At 56.1% G+C, this 22,394-nt stretch overlaps 1 protein-coding gene across 1 annotated transcript; it reads left to right on the top strand.

The window, feature by feature from the left end:
* Nucleotides 1-887: 887 nt before the first annotated feature.
* Nucleotides 888-19,690, top strand: LOC130024571 (CAP-Gly domain-containing linker protein 1-like; the record flags this gene model as incomplete). Its single annotated transcript, XM_056115286.1, has 9 exons — nt 888-1,370; nt 2,319-2,443; nt 3,482-3,708; nt 7,076-7,248; nt 7,623-7,691; nt 9,379-9,540; nt 12,179-12,193; nt 12,359-12,394; nt 19,523-19,690. Coding segments are annotated over 9 exons (1,458 nt in total), but the record flags the coding sequence as incomplete, so codon positions are not given.
* Between the last annotated feature and the right edge of the window lie 2,704 nt (nt 19,691-22,394).

The following is a 22,394-nucleotide window of genomic DNA, read 5'->3' as shown; positions in this document are numbered from 1 at the left end:
CGCCTGACCATGAGTCTGCTGAGGCCCAGCGGGCTGAAGGCTCCCACCAAGATCCTCAAGCATGGGAGCTGGGCCGTGAAGGCACCCTCGGCCAGTAAGTGCGCTCAGCCCAGGCCAGGGGAGACTCATTCCTACCCGGGAACCCCATCCCGAGTCCTCGCCCGGGAAGGACTTGCTGAGCTGTAGACACGTTCGTGGCTCTGGGGACAGCTCTCACACACGAGTGTCACGTTCTGTGAGTTTAGTGTCACGGCAACCGGTGACAGCTGAGGCGACCAACCCGCTCCCTTCTAACTGCTAGCTCCCTTGCCCGGGCTTGGGGACAGGCTTAGGGAGGTGGACTCACCTGGACTAGAGGGCCTCATTGCCGGCCAAAGTCACAGTACAGTGGGGAGGGCAACTGGCACCCCATGTGACTCTCCACCCTCAACCTCACCATGAGTAACCCTGAACGGAGAACCAGAAATAGGCCCTGAGCACTGGCTGGGGTGCTCCCCCCCCCCAAGAAAAACAAATGGGCCAGTGGATACAGCAGAAATAAGACACTTGGTTCCAGCTTTCACCTGGCTTGGTCCGTAGCATCACGGGGTGTGTCCAAAGATTTCCCCTGAGCTGCCCAAAGTATGACTCCGGCCTGGGATGCTGTGGTTGGTGAGCACATCCCCTTCACGGCAGGCCTGGCCAGGCTTCACCACAAGCAGCCCCCGTCATTGGCTGGGAGTATCCCGAGCACTGCTGGGTGTCCCTCTCCCCCAACCACACTTTAACTGGACCTGCACAGGCCCTTCCTGTCCCGTCTGACCCTTTTGACCCTTTCTGCTGTTCCAGCGGCTGCTCCCGTTGAGAAGACCGTGCCTGGGGAGAAAACCCCCAGCGCCCCCTCCTCGGAGATGCAGGAGGAGTTTGTGGGCGACTTCCAGGTCGGGGAACGAGTCTGGGTGAACGGGAACAAGCCTGGATTCATCCAGTTCCTCGGGGAGACCCAGTTTGCCCCTGGTCAGTGGGCCGGGATCGTCTTGGACGAGCCCATCGGCAAGAACAATGGCTCGGTGGCGGGTGTGCGCTACTTCCAGTGTGAGCCGCTGAAGGGCATCTTCACCCGGCCGTCCAAGCTGAGTAGGAGCTTCCAGGCGGACGATGAGACCAACTGCCGGCAGCCAGCGCCTGCCGCCTGGGCCACCCCGCCCCTGTCGGCCTCCCCGGCCCCTGCCGGCACCACGAAGGTGCCCCAGTCCCCCGCGAAGGAGTCACCGGCCACCCCTCACATCAGCAGCCTGACCAGGACGGCCAGCGAGTCCATCTCCAACCTCTCTGAGGCCGGCTCCCTCAAGAAAGGGGAGCGGGAGCTGAAGCTCGGGGACCAGGTGCTGGTGAGTGCCAAGGGCAGCGGTCGCGGGTGGCTGTCCATCAACCTGTCTGGTTCATCAGCTCCTCCAGACTCGCGGTTTGGGTGGAAGCACGAGCAGCCGGGACGCCTGGTCCTGCAGTTTCCAGCGTGATGGATGCGTGCGGGGATGCTGCCAGTTTACCAGTTTAGCCAAAACAGGGTGGAGGGGTCATGCCGTGGGGAGGGGTCATGCTTTGCACGCCTCTGACCCGGGGTTTAAGTCTTGGTCCCATGTACAGTCCCCCAAGCACATCCCGGAGTGATCCGTGAGCACCAAGCCAAGAGTAAGCCCTGAGCACTCTGAATGTGACTCAAAAACAAACCAATGAACAAAGTTGGAAATCGGTTCTATTTCTCTGGTTTTCGATGTTTTTGCTTGGGGCGTCACAGGGTGGTCGCACACAAAGCACCCTTCCCCCGGTGCTCCAGCCCTGTTTGTCAGCATTCCTGTCAGTGTCCAGCACTGTGATTCTGTTTTGCTCTGTGTCCCGGGAGCCAAGCGTCAAGCCAAGGCATAGTGAAGGAGAACTGGAAGATCGAACTCTGCTAAGATACGAGAACAGTCATTTTCCTTTTGCTGGTTTCTGGCTTAATTGTTCTCCAGCGGTGGGGTTGCCAGTGCTCCGCTCCCACACCCAAGGGGCAGCGACCCCCTCGCCACACCAGGTGGCTGGCCTGGGTCAGAGATTCCCGGGGGTGTGGTCAGCCAGGCCACCGATGACAGCGAGTGGGTGTGAATGTCGCTGCCTTGCATGGACACTGAGCAGCAGCGTCTGCTCACCCTGTAGGGGTTGCGGGGGGAAATGGCACCTTAACCTTTGGGGTTTCTTCAGGAAATCCCGACTCTGAAGCCAGAATGTTCGTTTGCGGGGGTGGGGGCACTGTGCGCAGTCCAGGGTGCCTGACCCATGTCCCTTCATCCCTCCGGCAGGTGGGAGGCATGGAGGCCGGTGTGGTGCGCTTCCTCGGGGAGACGGACTTCGCCAAGGGGGATTGGTGCGGCGTAGAGCTGGACAAGCCACTGGGCAAGAACGATGGTGCCGTGGCCGGAACGAGGTGGGTCCCCCTGCCCCCCCAGACAGCCTGGGGCCATGCACGGTGCCCGGGAGGCGCTGAGGGGACTGCAGGCCACTTCACTTGGTTCTTAGGCGGGGCCACTTCCAGTGGCACTCGGGGACCCTGCAGGGATGTGGGGACAGCCCAGGGCTCCCACATGCAGCTGTGCTCTGGCCACAGGAACCCCTCGGGCCTGCTGTCGCCCTTCAGATGCCGGGGAGGCTGCTTGGAATTGCCCTTGGTTTGCGTGGTGGGGGTGGGCGGCGTGGGAGAGAGTGTGGGTGTGAATGTATGAGGGAGTGTGTATGTGAGCGTGTGAGTGTGGGGCTTTGAGTGTTGGTGGGGGCGTGGGCATGAGAGTGTTGGTGGGGGTGTGAGCGTGTTTGTGGGGGAGTGAAGAGCGTGTCAGTGTTGGTTTGAGAGTGTGCAAATGTTGGTTGGGGTGTGCGTGTGTGAGACTGTGGGGCTGTGGGTGTGTGGGAGTGTTGGCTGGGGTGTGAGTGTGAGTGTGTGTTTGTTTGGGTGTGAGTATGAGTGTTTCTGGGGAGTGAGTGTGTGTGAGTGAGGGGCTGTGGACATGTGGGAGTGTCTGTTGGGGTGTGAGTGTGTGTGTTTGATGGGTGGGAGTGTGAGAGTATGGGAGTGTTGGTTGGGGGTGAGTGTGTTTGTTGGGCTGTGAGAGTGTGGAAGTGTGGGAGTGTTGGTTGGGGTGTGAGTGTAAGTGTGTGTTGGTTGTGGTGTTTATGTGTGGGAGTGTTGGTTAGGGTGTGTGTGTTTGTTGGGTTGTGAGTGTGGGCTGGTGGAGGGTATGAAGTTTGTTGGGGAGTGAGTGTGAGCGTGGCGCTGTGGAAATGTGGGAGTGTTGGTTGGGGTGTGTGTGTGAGTGTGTTTGTCGGGATGTGAGTGTGTGGGCATGTGGGGCTGTGGGAGCTTGTTCGTTTGTGGGGGTGTGAGACTGTGGGACTCAGTGGACTTCTGGGTCGGCGCTTGTGTCTCTTGCCGAAGGTGTTTTTGTCCCCCCCTCCTCGTTGTCCGCAGGTACTTCCAGTGTCAGCCCAAGTATGGCTTGTTTGCTCCCATTCACAAAGTCACCAAGATCGGCTTCCCGTCCACGACGCCGGCCAAGGGCAAGGTGGCCGCCGTGAGGCGTGTGATGGCCACCACCCCCGCCAGCCTGAAGCGCAGCCCTTCGGCCTCCTCGTTCAGCTCCGTCAGCTCCGGGGCCTCATTCGAGAGCAGCAGATCCGGCCGCACGGGACTAGTAAGCAGCCCCCTACCACTGCGGGGTGCTCGGGCCCCCACAGACTCCCACAGCCCCAGGGGCGAGAGGCGGAGCAGGAGCACGTGGGCTGAGCAGCTCCGGGTGGCAGGCGAGTGGCTTCCCAGCCACCACCAGTGACAGGAGCAGGGATGGGCCTTTCCTGGGGTGCTCAGGGCTCCTCTCTGGCCTCAGGCCACCTTAGGGATGAAGTGGGGTAGCTGAAGGGGGCGCTGAGGGTCAGAGCAGGGCCCAGAGACTCTGGGGAACGCTTGGCGCTTCGTCTTCTTCTTTGCTCTCTCTGTCTCTCCCTGCTCCCTCCTGTCCCTCTGCACCCCTGTCGACATGCAGAGTGGCCTGGACTTCTGTCCATTGCGGGGCCGCAAGTCAAAGCTGGGGCCTCGTGGCTTCTCCCCTCACGTCTATCTGAGTCATAAACACTAAAGTGTGTCCGAATATGCAAGGGTATCCTGAGATATTGTCCACAGGGAAACGGGCCCACGATGGAGAGGGTGTCCCGGGGGGGCTGGCTTTGCTGGGGGCTGCGCTTCCTGCCGCCGCCTCTGCTCCGTGCATTGACCTTCGATACGGAAGAGGAGGGAGTGAGTGTGTGTGCAACGGAAGATACAAAACAGATGTCACGGGAACGGGAGCCAGGAGGCCACGCGCCGTGGGCACAGGCCTGGGGCCAGTCCTGTCTTGCTTGGTTTTGTTTTTCTGCTTGACTGTGGGCCATACCCTACAGTGCTTCAAGGGGCCGTTTGCAGTGCTGGGGTTGTGCCGGGGCCTCCCACCTCCAAGCAAGAACCCTACGCCTGAGACGTATCTCCAGCCTCCCCACGCTGTCTTGTTTTGTTCTCTTTTGGGGTCACACTTGGCAGAGCTCAGGGCTTTCTCCCACCTCTGTGCTCGGGATTATTCCTGGCGGGCCTCCGGGATTGAGCCTGGGCAGCACTGGGGCTTCGCTCTCCAGCTCTTTGGCCCCTGCATTGCATATCTTTATGCAGGGTGGAGCTCACTCCTAAACTGAACATCACCGTTAGCGTCTATGACAGGAATATAAAAAGATTCTGTGTGACTTCACGGAAGTATACCTCGACAACATAATTCCATAAGTGCACACACAAGCGTTCATACACACAGTCACTCATACATGTACACGTAGTGCATACCGTATATACACAGGCTTATGGGTATACACACACAGGCACATACATGCATAAACACAACGCTCACTTGCACACAGGTGCGTGTAGACATGCCCACTGGAACATACATGCACACATACATACATGCACACAGGTCCGTGCGTGACCTGTGGAGGCCTCCCGGGTTCATCTGTTGGCTGAGTTGCTCTTCTGAGGTACCAGGCTCCCACAGAGGGTCTGGCCTTGCTGGGATGGAGCCTGGGGCCTTACACACACGCGCCGGGCAGAGGCTTTGGCATCAGCATCCTGAGTTCAGCTCGTGGCCCCGACCTTGCCCAGCCCCTCAGCGCGCGCCTCCCCCCATGCCAGGGGTGCTGCTTTCTCCCTGCTCCGGCGCCTGAACCTCACAGTCTCGTCTCCATGGTTGGCTGAAAGAAGCCCAGCGCTCCTGTGCTGGTTTCCTCAGGGAGCTGTCTCGGGCCCAGGAAGCACATGCGTCTGGCCTGCCCCTCCCGCTCAGGTCAGGAGGCTCAGGGAACACCGCTGCCCGCCTCTCCTAGTTTTTATTTTTGCTCTTTGGGATTCACATGGCAGTGCTCAGGGACTCCAGGCGTGGTGCTTGGGGGCTACTCCCGGTGGAGGGGGGTTGAGCCCGGGTCTTGGTGTTAGACCCCCAAGGCTGCCAAGCTCTTCCCAGCCACCCCTTGAAATCCGAGTTGACTGCAGTTCCCGGGAGCACTGCACATGGCTGGCCCGAGAGCTCGTGTGCTCCTAGAAATTTTAGTTATTATTTTGTTTTGGAGCCACACCCAGGGGTGCTCAGGGCTTATTCCTGGCTCTCTGCTTGGGGGGTGGGGTCACACCTGATGGTGCTGGATCTTGAACCTCTGCAAGCACCTTCCCCCACCCCCCCCAACAGACTCTTTGGCCCTGGGGACGGCATTTAATCGGACCAGATATACTTTAAGTGTATCGGGAAATCACGGCCAGGTCCTTACGCAGAGGCAAGGATGATCCTGCTCTCCGGACAATACCAGGTGGCTCGAGAGCTCCCAGCAGGCAAAGCAGCAGAGGACAGACTGGGCCCTGTTGGGCCCGTCGGTCAGGAGGCGTTTGGCAGCAGCTCAGACGATACGGGGAAGCAGCAAGAGAACCTGCGGCTGGACCGCAGCAGGGCGATAGAACAGGGATGGCCGGGCAGGAGCGGAAGTCCTGGCCACCCTTGCCGCAGCCCCCGCCACCGTGTGCCCGAAAAATGAAGATCAGGTCCCGCCTTGTCCCCTCCTGCAGGGGCCGTTGTGCAGAGAGGGATCTGGGTCTGCAGAGCGACCATGAGCGACCACGAGCCCAGGATAGAACGGACAGGACCCCCGGTCCCCGCAGCCCTTCAGCCCACTCCCCTCCCCTCCTCACTGTCTTTGCCTCTTCTCTCCTTCCCTTTGTGCTTGGTCTTTCCCTGAGCTGCCCTTGCTGTCCTGCTCGCTGGGCGTGAGCCCTCACACATTCTCACCCACCACTTTTTCCTTATTTTTCCCTGGACTTTGGCCATGCCCCAGCAATATTCAGGACTTACTCCGGACTCTGCACTCCGGAGTCACTCCTGGTGGGCTCGGGACCCTCTGCGGTGGGTACCTGTTATCCAACTCAGGTCAGCGGCGTGCAAGGCCAGAGCCTTTCCTGCAACTTTATCATTCTAGCCTCTCATCCCCCATTTTCGAAGGCAGATGGCACAGGGGTCTTTTATAGGGTCACACCCAGTGACCCTCGGGGGCACGGGGCCATTCCCAGAGACTAGAGTCTCTGGTTACTGCTATTCAGGCATGGGGCGGGTGCCCAGGAGAGCGAGGTGAGCTGGAAGGAAGAGGAAGAGAGAAGGGACAGGCTGCCCAGGGAGACACTGACGGACCTGCAAGGCTGAAGATGCTAGAGCTGGCCTCAAGATCAAGCCAAGGGCGCAGCCTTAAGAAAGCTCAGGCCAGAGCAGGCTGTGGAGGGGGCTGCCTCCGGCTCTGCAGAAGAGTCTCTGGATTCCCACGAGGCCCGAGGTCAGTGGAGCCCAGGTCCCGTCCAAGGATCTTCGGGAAGGTTTCAAGACGTTTCTGCTAAGAGTCGCTGGCCCATATGCAAGGATGCAGCACTGCTCCATGTGCTTTGCCGAGGATCACCGCGTGCATGCCCGTGTCAGCCGCCCCCATCCCCTTCATGTCTCTTTTTCCTTTGTAATTGCCAGAAACTTCCTCCACTATGCCCACAAGATCTCCAGCACCACCGCCCTCCAGGAGGCGCTGAAGGAGAAGCCGCAGCACATTGAGAAGCTGCTGGCTGAGCGGGACCTGGAGCGGGCGGAGGTGGCCATGGCCACAAGCCACGTGGGGGAGATAGAGCAGGAGTTGGCCCTGGCCGGTGCGGGCACGACCAGGTGACGTCTGTGCAGATAGCAGTGCCGGGGCCGAGAGACGCCTGCGGTAGAGGCTGGGCGTGAGCTTGGTGCAGGCGGTGCAGGGTGAGGCGGTGGGTCCCTGTCTGCCGTCGTTGCGGTGGCGTCCGGCACGTGGTTTGATCGCATGCTCCTTCTACTCGCTCCGTGGGGGTATAGGGAGTGCCGAGTTGTCCGCGCCGGTGCTTTTGTGGTGTGGTTCCCCTCTGGCCTTCCAGAAACACCGCAGCTTAGGTGGGAGATGCGTTCAGCTTGCCGCGGTGACAGGTGGCGGTGCCAGCCCACAGAGGGTTGTCGGGGGCAGGCGAGGCCACTCACGCACCGTTGCTTCTACAGCACATTCTGGAGCTGGAGGCCAAGAACGACGAGCTGCGGGCCATGTTGGAAGCAACCGACTGGGAGAAGGTGGAGCTGCTGAAACAGCTGGAGGAGGAGAAGAGGTGAGGCCGTGCCCGGAGCTGGGGGCTCCCTCGGGTGGGGCACTCCTGGCCTTCCAGGGCTGTGAGAACCAGAAACCAACGGGTGCCCAGTCTGAGCACGGCCTCACCGGGAGGGCTGCGGGGGGGAGCTCAGTGGAGCCAAGCCACCCCCGGCCCTCCCTGCTGTGTCCACCTGGCCTGGTATTCAGGAGGCCTGTGCTGGGTGGCAAGGAACTGTCCTAACCCAGTTGGGCCCTCTGGGAATCCCTGTGGTTAAGTCCCAGTCGGGAGGAAACCCACAGTACCCATGGGGCACGACAGCAGACAGACAGGGCTCAGACTAGGCTGCAGACAGACAGACACGGGGCTCAGACCGGGCTGCAGACAGGCGGACGCGGGGCTCAGGCCTGGCTGCAGACAGATGGACACGGGGTGCTAGCCGAGACTGCCTTTTCAGATGGGCTCCCGGCAGTGTGGTGCCCAGGGGCACTGCCAGTGCCTGGCTCAGCTCCTCAGCTCCACATGCCGACTCGACACGTCCCCTGGGAGCCCCTCCGCCCGCCCCTGCCCCCGAGTCGTTGGCTGCTTCTCCCTTAGGGGCTCAGTTGTTGTCCCAATGTGGGGACAGGCGCTGGCTGCGAGGGACTGGCATGCGCCGCGGGTCAGTTTTTAACCACCTCTGTTAGCTGCGAGGCAGAAAGGGTTGATATGACACTGCACCTGGCGTTTGCTCGGCCTAGCTTCCTCCTGTAGCCTGTGGGTCCCACCCAGTGTTCGAAGCTGAGGGGACTCGCTGACTTTCTTTTTTTTTCTTTTTGGGTCAACCTAGCGATGCTCAGGGGTTACTCCTGCCTCAGCACTCAGGAATTACTCCAGGCATTGCTCTGGGGTCCATAGTGGTATGCTGGGAATTGAACCCGGGTCGGCCACGTGCAAGACAAACGCCCTGCCTGCTGTACTCTCGCTCTGGCCCTCCCCGACTCTCTCAGCCCTCCTGTGTGTGGAGCCGGGGGCTGGGTCAGGCGCATCTACAAGATGGTGGCCCTCATGGGGGGCAGCAGTGACGCCCCTCACAACGTCTCCCTCTCCCCCACAGGAAAGTGGAAGACCTCCAGTTCCGAGTCGAGGAGGAGTCCATCACCAAAGGCAACCTGGAGGTAAAGCCCGGGCAGGTCCCAGAGGCTTGCAGGGTGCAGGCAAGGATGCGGGGCGGCCTGGCCGACCCCGCCGGGACCACTTCTGCTGGAGACTCCGAATCAGACAGGGATACCTGGGGTCATGCACCTGGCAGGGCCGGGCTGACACATCTCTGCTCCTTGGGGCTGGAGGCTGCTCTTGATGAGCGTTTTTCTCTCGTTCTGACAGTCGGGTCTATGCCTTTGCCTCAGCTTTGATTTTCAGTCGAGCAGCACAAATCAAGTCCTTTAGAACCCCATTTTTTGGAAGCTTTTCCTTAAAACAAGAAAAAGCAAAGAGTCAGTTTGGAAAAAAAAATTTCTATTTCTGCTTCTGTTCCTGCCTGTTTTAAGTTCATGGAAATTTTGTTTTCCCACCAGAAGGAGGTAAAGGCCCTGCAGGCGGCCTCTGAGAAGCTTGCCAATGAGAACGAGGGCCTGAGGACCAAGCTGGACCATGCCAACAAGGAGAATGCGGACGTGATCGCCCTGTGGAAGTCCAAGCTGGAGACGGCCATCGCCCCGCACCAACAGGCCATGGGCAAGCCGAAGGCATCCGTGAGCCAGGGCGTGGGCGCCGAGGCGGCCGAGCTGGCCGAGCTCAAGATGCAGATCGAGAGGCTACAGTTCGAGTACCAGCAGGAGGTGGAGAGCCTGAAGGCCCAGCAGGCGGCTGAGCGTGCAGCGCATGCCTCCGAGCTGCAGACGCTCAGGTCGCGGCTGTTCAGGACAGCCCAGGAGCAGAAGAACAGCCTGGAGGCCGCACGGGCCAAGCTCGAGCAGATCGAGGACCAGCACCTGGTGGAGATGGAGGACGCCCTGAACAAGCTGCAGGAGGCGGAGATGAAGGTAAAGCACCTGGACGGGTCGCGGGCCGTGTGTAGTCAGCAAGCCCAGGCCCTGGCCAATGCCACGGCACAGCTGGAGGCCACCCAGCAGAAGCTCTTGCAGCTCGATGGGCTCTGGAAGGCCAGTTCCGAAGGTCAATTGGGAATGGAGAAGCTCAGGCAGCAGCTCCAGGTGGCTGAGCGGCAGATTCAGGAGTTAGAGAATGCAAAGCGGGCCGAGAGCTGCAGGTTGGTACTCGGGCGCCCTTGCCCACTTCCACGCTCGCTCCCTGCATGCTGTGTGTCAGTCTGTTCACCGCCGTGTTCCGGCTTGGTGCTGACAGGTCTCCCGGTCACGTCCCGTGCGGTTCCCTCTGAGGGGACTGAGAAGGTGTCGGCACGATTCTGGGGCTGTCATTGGTTCCCAGCATCCGGATGCTGTGCTAGCCATGGCCCCGGCTAATCGGGCCCGTCTGGGGCCTTTCTGAAACAGAGAATTCTTCACGAGGCCAGTGAGAAAACAAGATAGGAGCCCCCAGAGCAAACTCTGCCCCCGCCCCTTGGGCCCGCTGCATACTCGCCGAGTTCGCCCAGACACTTGGACTCGAGTCAGGCCGCGAGGCTCTTTCCCTGTCCTTGCTGACCACCTGCTCGTGTGACGGGCTTTGCCCTCCTCTCCCCGGGGCGCCTCAGTTCCCAGCTGGTGCTCGATGCCTCTGAGCCTCTGAGCTCCCTCAGGGCTGGTAACGTGGCCCATCTTGGTATTTCTCATTGCCAGCCCCTCCCTCCCTGCAGCACAAGCCCCCACCCAGCCCTGCAGAGATTTCATCCCTTTCAGCCTCTAAGGGGTGCTTGGGCCAAGTCCGCCTTCCCGCATGGCCCTCTGCTGGCCATGGGCATGGACTCTCATGGTAGCCCTGACCCTGGGGAAGGACGAGACAGTGAGATCTGGGCCAAGCCGAGGAAGCTGCAGTTCTCACCAAGTTCCCTCGAGAGATGCCCTTTTCCTCCTATAGGATTGTCGTGTCAGGGACGCTCCCTCACCCCCAGCGCCCCCCACGCTGGGCACTTTGTTGGAGAAACTTCTCTGTTGGCCAAGATGGAAGGGCTGTGGGCTTTCTAGACAGGACTGACAGACATAACAGAAGGGCCCTGAGACCCCCGGGAGTTCCTCTCAGGAATCAGGACTCCTTGGCTGGCATTCCAGAAACACCGGCTGAAACAAATGGAATCAATTCCTAGGACACAGCAGGGGATAGCTGACCCACTTGTTCGCATCAAGATGTAACAAACGTCAAGTTCTGGTGACTGCTGTCTAGTGTATTAGAGGGTCTTCATTTTAAATTTCATATTGAAACCCCTCAAACTTTTAAAGTCACAGAAAAGAAACTACAAGAAAGTAAATCTTGGGGGCCGGAATGATAGTACAATGGGAAGGGCATTTGCCTTGCATGCGGCCCACGTGGGTTCGATCTCCATCATCCCATAGGGTCACTGTCATTGTCACTGTCCTCCCGTTGTTTATCGATTAGCTCAAGCGGACCCAGTAGCGTCTCCATTGTGACACTTGTTACTGTGTTTGTCATATCGAATACGTCACGGGGAGCTTGGAAGGCTTTGCCGTGCAGGCGAGATACTCTCGGTGAGCTGGCCGGGTTACTGCCAAGGAGAAATTCCTGAGCACTTAGGGTGACCTAAAAGGACAAAAGAGAAAAAAAAAAAGATAACCTTTTCTTCCCTTCCTCCCCTCCCTTTCCCTTTCTTCCCTGTTTCCTCCCTCCCTCTTTCCTATGCTTAGCCTCCCTCCTCCCTTGCTTACTTCCCCCATTGGTGCTGCAGTTCCAACTCGGGCCTGGTGTATACTCCAGTCCTTTGTGCCGTCTCCTCGCCCCTGGAAAGTCAGTCTTTCTCAAAGGCTTTCTTATTTTCTGGTCACTCCAAAGTTAGGTCTAGAAAACGCCTCTGTTTGGGCTGTTTCAATAACCACTAGACAGTTATCACCAGAACTGCCGGCGCCAAGGCCTTGGCTTCACGAGCTTCAGGCAATCACACTCACCTCACGCCTCTGTTCTTCGGGGTTGTGTTGGGTCATGGGCTTCTCATACGTGTTTTCTGTTTTGTTTTCCCCTTCCCATTCCTGTTTGTCTCCTTGGTCCATTCACTCCATCCTTGTGACTCTGGTAGGCCGATAGCCTGGCCGAAGAGCTGCAGGGGAAGGGGCTAGCGCTTCGTAGTCTTCAGGAGAACTTGAACGAAAGCGGCCGAGCTGAGGGGCCGTGTGTGTGCGCGCGTGTGAGTGTGCATGTGTGTTTTTTGTGTGCATGCTGGTGAGCAGAGCAGAGGGGCCGTGTGTGTGCGGGTGTGTATGTTTGTGTGTTTGCGTTGTGTGTGTGTGTGTGCTCATGTGTGTGCGTGTGTGCTGGAAGCGGGCAGGGGGCCGGCGGCTGACGGTGGCCCCTGGCTCCCCGCAGGAGGAGAAGGTGGACGTGAGCCGCAGCCAGTGCCAGGCTCTGCAGGCCGAGCACACCAAGGCCAGCGTGGAGAGCCAGGGGCAGTACGAGGAGGCGCTGCAGGCCCTGCAGAAGCTGCTGCTGCAGGCGGAGGAGAAGCTGCAGGCAGCGGAGGCGGAGAACGGGAGCCTGCTGCGACAGGTGGCCGAGCTGAAGTCGCAAGCCGATAAGGCCAAGGTGGGTGGGCGCAGGGCAGCACCGCGGCTGATGGCGGCCGTCTCGGGGTCGGGCTCTGTTGGGGGGCCTCGGCCTGCATCCGCAGACACTTCCCCCACCTGGCGGCGGCTGTGAGAGCAGGAAGGGGGTTGCTCCCGGGGCCCCCGGCAGAGCATGCGGAAGCCCAGGGACCCCAGCTTGGGTTTTCCGTTTTGTTTTGAGCTTGTTCAGTAAGTTCAGGCCTTCGTGTTTTCACTTGATTGCTCAAAGGCATTTTTTAGTGTGTATCAGAGAAATGTTAAGGTTTGAGGCTCAGTGGAGAGAAATAGAGCGGCTGGAACTAGTGCAGCAAGAGGGCACTTGCTGTGCACGTGACCCACTGGGGATCCCCAGCATCCCCCATGGTCCCCCAAGCACCCAGGAGGAAGCCGTGACCTCTCCGGGTGTGAACCCCAAAACAAAAAGGAAAAGAATGTATACATAACATGTACCTATGTGTCCATCTTTATATACATACAACAAGTGCATTTGAATACATATGTACGTATTTGGATACATTTTTAGTTTTACATGCTTTATATCATGTATAGTTTATATATTAATGTGTATGCGTATACATATATGTGCTTGTATGTATATGTGTGTATACATATCTATAAGCCAATGGAAAGAAAACGGAAGCGGGGTTACATCAGAGGAAACCAGGGCTGCTGAGTGGCGGCCGTGGCCTGTGTGTGTGTTGGTGCCCGGCCTCTTTCAACCACGCACCACAGCCAGGGCTACGTCTCCTCTCTGGACCACGTGCACGGCCCAGTTCTGTGGCCAGCAGCGTCGTGTGCATGCTCAGGTCAGTCCCATTCCGGTAACATGGCCGTCAGCGGTCAGCTTCCCAGCACATGCCAGTAGCCTGCTGCGGCTCATGACTGCTGAGCTGGACAGAGAAGATAGCCCTTGCTGCAGAAAGTTCTGGAAAGTACATGGCGGTTCAACTGTGGTGTGCATTGAGACTCAGAACTGAAAACACACAACCCGTTGCTGCCGGGCAGGGAGAGCAGGTGAGGGAGACCCTGACCCGTGTGCGGCCAGTCCTCCTGGAGCCCCTCGGACCCTCCCAAATGACTGCAAACACTGCCCTCCCATTGCTCATCGATTGGCTCGAGCGGGCCCACTAATGTCTCCATTTTGAGACTTGTTACTGTGTTTGGCAAGCAAAAACTGTTGGCTTCAGTCTCCAAAGCTTGGTGGATTCGTCTGGATTTTCTATAAAGTGGATAACTTTTGGGACTAAGTCCATTTCCTGCCTCTGTTTGTCCCTGTGAAAATCGTTTGACAAGCAGTGGTTGCTTTTCCCTTCCCCTCCTGCACAAAGTTCCAAAACAAAATACTTTTTGTAGTTCTTTGAATTGTATTGAAAACTAGTTTTTGAATGCATCCCTTCTAGGACAGAGTGATGGATTTTATAATAGAAGAATTGAAGTGGGGGGAAAAATCTTATGCCCCAATGTCAAGATCCAACTGTACTTACACCTTCCGGGGAGCTGTCAGGAAACATTTCAGACGGCATTTCAAAAATCAAATCGGCTGATAGTAGAATGGGTAGGGTACTGCCTTGTACTCGGCCAACCCGGGGTTGATCCCCAGCATCCCGTATGGTCCTCCGGCCCTGCCAGCAGTGATCCCTGAGCACAGAACCCTGAGCGAGACCCGAACACCAGCAGGTGTGGGGCCCCCATCCACAAAATAGGCAGGTAGTTATGTTGACCCTAAGAACCTAACTGTGTTTGAGCCTCTCCATCCTGCGTGTGTGTGCGTGTGTGTGTGTGTGAGTGTGTGCACGTGCGCGTATACACGCGTGTGCAGGTAAGACTACTCTGCCATTTTCATTTCTGGTATTTAGGCCACATGAAGTGCTTGGCTTGCTTGTGCCCACTTGATCTCATTCTTGTTTCCATTCTTCCCCGCTTTTTGTTTCTGCAGTCCTTAACTTGCTTATTAAGCTCGGCCAAAGAAGAGATGGAGCTGATGTCAGAGGATCGCAGGGCTCTGAGGTCAGAGAATGAATTGCTGGCGAAGGAGAAGCTCTGTCTGAAGTCCGAGAGAGGGTGGTTTCAATTGCAACTCAGAGAAGCGGAGGCCAAAAACTCTTCGCTGCGGGAAGAGCAGAGGAAGCTCTGGCTGTTGAACCAAGCGATTCGCTTGGATAAGGAGAAGGTCATCGAGGCCAGGTGGGCCGCGGAGAAGCTCTGCCAGCAGGAGCGGCTGGACCGAGAAGCCCTCGAGGCGGAGAAAGAGAAAGTGCTGGAAGAGGGCAGGGCGGTGCAGGAGGAGCTCCAGAGGGTGGGCGCGGAGAAGGACGCACTGCAGGTCGCCAAGCTGGGGCTGCAGGCCCTGGTGGAGGAGCTGCAGATGAGCAAGAGCAGCCTGGTGGCCGAGTGCAAGAAGGGCCTGGAGGAGAGGGGCCAGCTGGAGGAGCATGTCAAGAAGCTGGTTCTGGAGAACCTATCCCTGGCCAAGGACAAGGACAACATCATCCAGAAGCTGCAGTGCTCCTACGAGGAGCTGGCTCGGGAGCAGAAGTCGCTGGTGCAAGAGATCGAGGAGCTAAAGGCTGAGAAGGAGGAGGCCGCCCGCGTGGAGTCGGCCCTGCGTGAGCAGCTGAACAGCCTTGGCGCCGAGAAGGAGCTGCTGGGCCAGAAGGCCACTAAGCTCCAGCGGCAGCTGCACTGGCTGCTGAAAGACCAGGCGCTGCTGGAGGCGCAGCAGACCGAGCTGCTGGCCGAGCGGGAGGCGTCCCTACAGGCCCTGGTCTCCCTGGAGGACACCAGGAACACCAACGCGATGATGCAGAGTAAGGTGGGTGATGGTAGTGACCAGGGCTGTGTAGGCCCGGCCTCAGCCCTGAGAGAAACCATATCCTGGGCCATAGTGATAGCACAGCGGGGAGGGCGTTTGACTTACACACCGAATTCCCAGGTTCAATCCCTGGCATCCCATATGGTCCCCTGAGCACCGCCAGGAGTAATTCCTGAGTGCAGTGCTAGGTGAGCCAGTGCCCTCTGACCTCACAGCCACACTTTCCTGGGCTCGAGTGACTGCTGACAGCCTGAGCTGTTCCACCCTAGCCAGGAGTGATCCCTGAGCACAGAGCTAGGGTTTAGTCCCTACCCCACCGGGTGTGGCCCCCAAACAAACCAAACTGACTACCCACAAAGGTTCTAGATAAGCATGTATACATACACAGACATGTATATATGTATATATGCGTGTATGCTTCAAAAGAGTCAGGGAATATCTACCATTTAAAATATCCGAGAATGATGCCAGAGCAATAGCATAGCAGGTAGGCTGTTGGCCTTGCACATGGCCAACCCAGGTTCCATCCCCGGCATCCCATATGGTCCCCGAAGCACCGCCAGGAGTACTTCCTGGGTGCAGAGCCTGGAGTCACTCCTGAGCAACGCCGGATTGTGACCCAAAAAGCCCCCTCCCCAAATTAATTGGTTCATTAAAATAACAGAAGCCAAAAAGAGGGAAGCTGAGGAAGGAGGGGCTGTGCTCCCCTGGCGCCCATGAGAACCAGGGGCCTCGCACATGCTGCCGGAACCCCACCCCCACACGCTCCCAGCACAAGAGGTGATGCTTAAGGAGTGAGAGGCCCCATGGACAAGGAAACATCCCTTCAGTCAAGGGGTCATGTCCTTGCCAGAGCCCTCCAATGCCCTTCCTCTTGCTGCTCTCCCAGAACCTGGGCTTCGCGCTCCCATCACATTGGCAAATCTTCACTTTGCCAGAGTTGAACACCACTTTGGAGGGCTTCTTCCCTGCCAGGAAGGTTCAGTCGCAAATGGAAATGCCCACTAGCATGTGGCTGTCCCAGCCTCATTGCGCATGCTCTAGGCCCAGAGCTGGGGGAGTCTGGTCCTCTGGGCCGCCTTCCTGCTTCTTGCTCCTGTCGAGGGAGACAGCTGGGTGGGGTCCTCCGGGGTTTGCACACTTGGCTGCAGTCCAGTGCCCGCACCTACCATCACCAGGCTCGGGTCTGGCCTGCAGCAGGAGTCAGCCTTGGGGCCTCCTTGATGTCTCTCCTTCCCCAACCCCCCTTCCATCCCACCCGGGTCTGCAGCGCTTTATCCTTTGAATCCTCTCCAAGGAAGGGGACCATCTGGGTCCCAGTGCCCTGAGGAGTTCCCGCACACCCTCACTTCCTGCACTTCTGCACTTAACAGTGGGCTGAAGTGAACTTTGCACGTGGGCTGTGCAGGTGGACCCTGTATGGGCTTGTTGGGAACTGAACATTTCCATGTTTTGTTTTGTTTTGTTTTGTTTCAGCTGGAGGAAGAGAGATCTGTGTTTCTTGGCTGTAGTGTGGGATGGCCTGGGCACTCTCAGAGACTGGCCATCAGAACTTGCCCTGAGGGAGAAAAAGAATCAGTCTGTTTTTCTGGTTTTATTTACACTTTCTTTGGGGGCCACACGTGGCGATACTCCAGGCTTCCTCCTGGCTCTGCACTCATGAATCACTCCTGGCTGCTCTCCGGTGGCCCCAATAGGATGCCAGGGATCAAACCTGGGTTGGCTGCGTGCGAGGCAAGCACCTTTCCCGCTGTGCTATCACTCAGACCCAATGCGCCCGCCAGTTTTCAAGTGAAACATGAATGTTTGTGCCTACAGTCATGCTTACTTTTGTAAAGTGGGATTTCCCCCCGCCCCATTCATTTGAAAGAAGTGAGTCTGTCTTTGTCTCCCTGCTCTTAGAGGAACCAAGGGGTACCAGCATCTCCTCCTGGGGTCTTCCCTGGGCACCCGGGAGCTTGCGCTCAGGAAGGGAAAGGGGAGCTCTGGCTGCCTCCAACCCTGGGGCGGGGACTGGAAGCGGGGCCCAGCCTCCTCTGTGGCGGGCTCCCATGGCTCCCGCAGATGGCTCACCGTCTCACGCTCTCCTTGAACACAGATTGATTTCCTGAATTCCGTGATTGTGGACCTCCAAAGAAAGAATCAGGACCTCAACATGAAAGTGGAGATGATGTCCGAGGGGGCTCTCAAAGGGAACGGGGACGACCTCAACAATTACGACAGCAACAACTTCGGCCCGGCCACCTCATTCTCTGCACTGTGCAGAAATCTCCAGCAGTTCCTGGATTAGATAGCAAGTACTTGTGAAACACCTAAAATAACCAATTTACTGTCTTTACAAAGTTTACTTTTTTTCCACTGTGGTTTTAGATGAATGTATGATGAGAAATTCAACATTAATAATTTTGGATTTTCTTATCAGAAAAAATTAAATGAAGGACCTGAACCATCAGAAGGTGATCATCCAGTCTGAATGTATTTATCTTCATTTGTATGTTTTCTAGTTCTGTAAAACGTGATAAATAATGTATCATCAGGGCTACATGTATTATAAGAACTTCTATAATTGTATATATGCTTTTGATGTATTTTCCTCTGGAGATTATCAAGTGTCTCACCAGTGAAAGATTGTAATCCATTGACATTTTGAGTAATAAACACGATTGAAATTGTTTCACAAACTATGTAAAGCAGTATTAAAATTTGAGCAAACAATGTTCTATATCTACTTGAATAAAATTATTTCCTTTTTGCCAGTGATAACTGATTATTCTCCGGTTTATTTATAAAAGATTTTTGGCTAGCAATCAAGAACTATAGAGTCAAATAAGTCAAAGAGTTGCTACAATGGAATTCTGATACACCAATTTCTTTTAGTTTCTTTATGTTTGTGCCACACCTGGTGATGTCTTAGGGATTATTCATGGCTCTGCACTCAGGAATCACTCCTGACAGTGCTTGGGCAGACTATACGGAACGTCAGAGATTGAAGCCAGATTGGCCAAAGCACATGCCCTACCAGCTGAACTATTGCTCTGTGCCTGTATACCATTTTCTTAAAAGTGTTTATCTTGGGCTAAAGAGGTAGTACAGTGAGTAGGGTTCTTACCTTGCATGTGGCTGATCTGGGTTCAATCGCAGGAATCTCATCCAGTCATCTGTGCCCTGGTAGGAGCAGTCTCTAAGTGCAGAGGCAAGAGTAAACTGTAAGAAGCACTGGGTTGGGGGTATGGTGCCACCAGCAGGTCAGTCTGTAGCTGTGAGGCAAGTGCATCAGCAGCCTGATGGCGCCTTCAGACTTCCAGGTACCCCCAAATTGCTGCCATGCCTTGGGTCATACCCCAAAAACGTGGGGCAGAGTTTACCAAGAAAGTAAACAGGCAAAAGTTACATACATAGCACAGATGGTAGGGCGTTTGCCCTGCACGCTTCCTACACGGCCAACTAGAGTTTGATTCTTCCGCCCCTCTCGGAGAGCCTGGCAAGCTACCTAGAGTATGTCACCTGCATGGCAAAGCCTGGCAAGCTACCTGTGATGTATTCGTTATGCCAAATACAGTAACAAGTCTCACAATGTTTCTGAGGAAAATTGATAAATTGATGAACAATGAGAAGACATTGACAGTGACATAAAATAAGAAGGGAGCCTGAGGCTAGTCAGGGTCGAATACACAGTATCCCACTGTTTCTTTCCTTTTGTTCCCACCTGCAGTGCTCAGGGCACGACTCTGGGGGTGCTGGGGGCGTGGTTCTGTGGCCTGTGAGGAAGGCTGCGCTCCTGCTCCTCCTGCATCTCTCAGCCTCCTGCCGCCCCTGCCTCCCGCAACCCTCCTCCCAGTTAAAACTGTGAGTTCCGGGGGCGGGGTGGGTGACTCTGGTGCCTGATCCAGGAGCTTGGAATCAAATCCGTGGACTCAGACCTGCAAGGCCGGTGCTCCGCCGCCCAGTTACACCCCTGCCCCCCACCTTTATCTATTTAGCTTGCCCACTCCTCCCATCTTGTTTTTTTTCAAAATATTTTGTTTGACGTGCACACCCTGGATCTCGAGTCCAACCCCTGGCTCTGCGCTCAGGGTCACTCCCAAGTCCCCTTGGGGCGTCCTTAGGGTGCGGGGGGGGGGGTGGATCCTGGTAGGCCTCGTGCAAGACAAGCGCCCTCCCCGCAGTAAATCGATTCTAACCCCGATGGACATCGCTCGGATGGAAGATGCCTGGGACCCCACAGGCCTGTTTGGATGCCTCGGGCCCCTACGCAGCGGTTCACCCATTCCCTGCTGGCCGTCTGCGGTATCGCAGTTCGGAGCCCGTGTGGTCTCTTTGCCGCGGTGCGCCCACCCACTGCTGGCCGTCTGCGGTATTGCAGTCTGGAGCGCGTGTGGCCCCTTTGCCGTGGTGGTCCCGCCCCCTGCTGGCCGTCTGCGGTATCGCAGTATGGAGCGTGCGTTCAAGGTGGGAGGTCTGTGAGTTGCGTGTGCGCCTGCAAACCCACCCAGCCTGCCTCACACGGGTGCAGTCGCTGAGCCCACCCCTGCTTGCACCTACGGGAACCATAGTGACATTATGGACCTGAAAGGAGGAGACACAGGATGGAAGGACTCTTCCGTGTCTTTGGGCTCATAGATACCAGGAGTAACAGTGACACTCTCTGTGACTGTCCACAGCGCCCCAGCTGCCCAAAGCTCACCGTGGTTGTCGTAGACTCTTTCAACAATCATTTATACTCTTAGAAACATGGGGCCGGAACGATAGCACAGTCAGAGGATTTAATCCTGACTCTGCATTCAGAAGTCGCTCCTGGAAGGCTTAGGGCACACCTGTGGGATGATGGGGCTCTAGCTCCAGACAGCCTCGTGCAAGGGAAACCCTCTACCCAATATGCTCTCTCCAGAACCTTCCTACTATGGTTCTTCCTTCCTTAGGAAGGGTTCTTTGGATATTGTTTTTGTATTTTTTTCTTTTTTGGTCAAAACTGCCCAGCTCGGGGGTTCTTCCTGGCTCCGCACTCAAGAATTACTCCCAGCGGTGCTCAGGGGACACTATGGATGCTGGAAATCAAACCGGGGTTGGCCGCGTGCAAGGCAACCCTCCTCGCTGTACCATGCTCTGGGTCCAGGCTCTGCAGAAGCGTCTTGAAGATTAGGGGTTAAGAGTCAGCTGAAGGGTTGCAGCAGAACCTAGAAAGGGAAGCCGTCTGAGCCCTGCCCTGTTCTGGCTCAGCTACTTCCCATCCTCTCAAGTCTCCACGCGTCCCCCAGCTCAGAGGCTCTCTCAGACCAGACAGTCTGAGTGTTCTGGAGCTTCAGTACATAGGCCCTTGGTGAATTATTGGGTCAAGCCCTGGGCAAATCCGGGGAGGTCTGGAAGATGCAACCTTTGTTTACTTTGGTTTCCCTTGACAAATGACCTTCACAACCTGAGTGATTTAGCGACTTTCCCAAAAGTGCTTCCTTCACAGAACCAAGAAAACTTCCCAGGGCTGGAGAGATAGTATTGGGTGAAGGTGCTTGTCTTGCTGGTGACCCTGAGTACAGAGCCAGAAGTAGCCTTGAGCATGGCTGGTGTGCCCCAAACTCCCTCCCCACGGAAACCAATCAGACAACAAAAGAAGCAAAGATAAATTAGAAAAAGCCCTTGCTGGGGTTCCCTGTGCTAGGAATAAGGGTAAATAAAGAATACGATTTTGTACTATAAATCACGGTATCAGGGAATTAGCTAAACAGGTTGGGGTGCAGGCTTGCTTCCCAGTATTCATGGTCCCGGAGTATAGCCGGGAGCAGTGCTTGAGCACTAAGTTGGGAGCTGCCACGAAGGACTGCTGGGGGTGGCCACATATTCTGGCCACACCACTGGGAGCTGTGGGGGGGTGTATGTCAGTATTAGAAAGGAGAGAAAGCACTGGGGCTTAGTTGGTGATTTGGGGGAAGGGTCTGAGGCATTGGAGGCTGTGGTTGGTATCAACCTCAGGGGATTGGACCCATGCCGGTATGTGCTCTACGATGAAGCCACACACCCTCATCTCTCAATACACTTATCTGGTTCTAAGGAGAGGCGAGACTCAGCTATCACTGCAAAGAAGCAGCAGTTTCCGATGTTGGCGGCGATAGAGGGAAAGTGGGCTTTCATCGGTGGCACTAGGCTCCTGTTGGTTTGTTGCTGGTTTGCTGCATTTTTCCAGAGTCTCAGGGAAACATGATCTGGGCTTGGAAGTCTGTGGAACTGTTTATGTCTAAAAGAACAGCATGAGCCAGAGAGAATTACAGAAGGCAGGACTCTTGCTTTGCACGCAGCTGACCTTGGTTCTATCCCCTGCACCATATGTGATTCCTGCCAGGAGTGATCCCTGAGCACACCCTCCCAAACAAAACAAAACAAAAACAAGACCAAATATGTTTTCTCTGTCAAATAGATTGTTTTCTTCTAGGACCTCAAGTAACTTTGATAGGTCATTGTAAAAAGTCCAAATCTGGGGTAATTTTTATTCTTGGCTGTAGTTGAGGAGTGGTAAAAGTTTCTTTTTCTTTTTTATTGGGGGGGAGGGGAGTGAGCACTCGTGGCAGGGGTCAGAGGACCTGGGGATGGAACCCAATTGATGTGTTCAAGGCCATCACCTTACTGAATGTACTGTCTCTCTAGCTCCCAAAGATTTTTCAGAACTTCTAGGACCTCAAGTAACTTTTGCACCAAGGAAGTCATATGTAGGCTGGAGAGATAGAACAGGGCTTAAGGTTCTTGCCTTATGTGGGCCCAATCCCAGGTTCATCCCCCACGCCTCGTGTGGCTCCCTGGGCATCACCAGGAGCAATCCTTGAGCACAGAATGAAAAATAACTCTTGAGCACTGTGTTGTCAAGTATGGCCCCCTCCACACCCCAAGTGGAAACAAAATGAAGTAGTAGATAGATTGTCAGCAGGAACTCTGGGCAATGACTTCTTGGGAAGTAATGAAACCAAGATGGGGTTTGAAGAAGTGACTCTTTCTCCAACTCTAAAGTAGAAAAACATATTATGGCTGGACCCACTTTGTGGACACAGGAACTAAGGCCTGATAAGACTCTAACTGGCACCAGCCCAGGTCCAGTAAAGGCTGGACCCCTTTTTGGAAAGAAGATACAGCAGAAGAATGTGATAGGAAATGAAGATGGACCATCGAAAGTTTCAAATGTTGGGGC

This window comes from Sorex fumeus, unplaced genomic scaffold, assembly GCF_029834395.1.
Source record: "Sorex fumeus unplaced genomic scaffold, SorFum_2.1 ptg000029l, whole genome shotgun sequence".
NCBI lineage: Eukaryota > Metazoa > Chordata > Mammalia > Eulipotyphla > Soricidae > Sorex > Sorex fumeus.
Note: the sequence above shows the minus strand (reverse complement) of the source record. Positions and strands in the feature narration are given on the sequence as shown.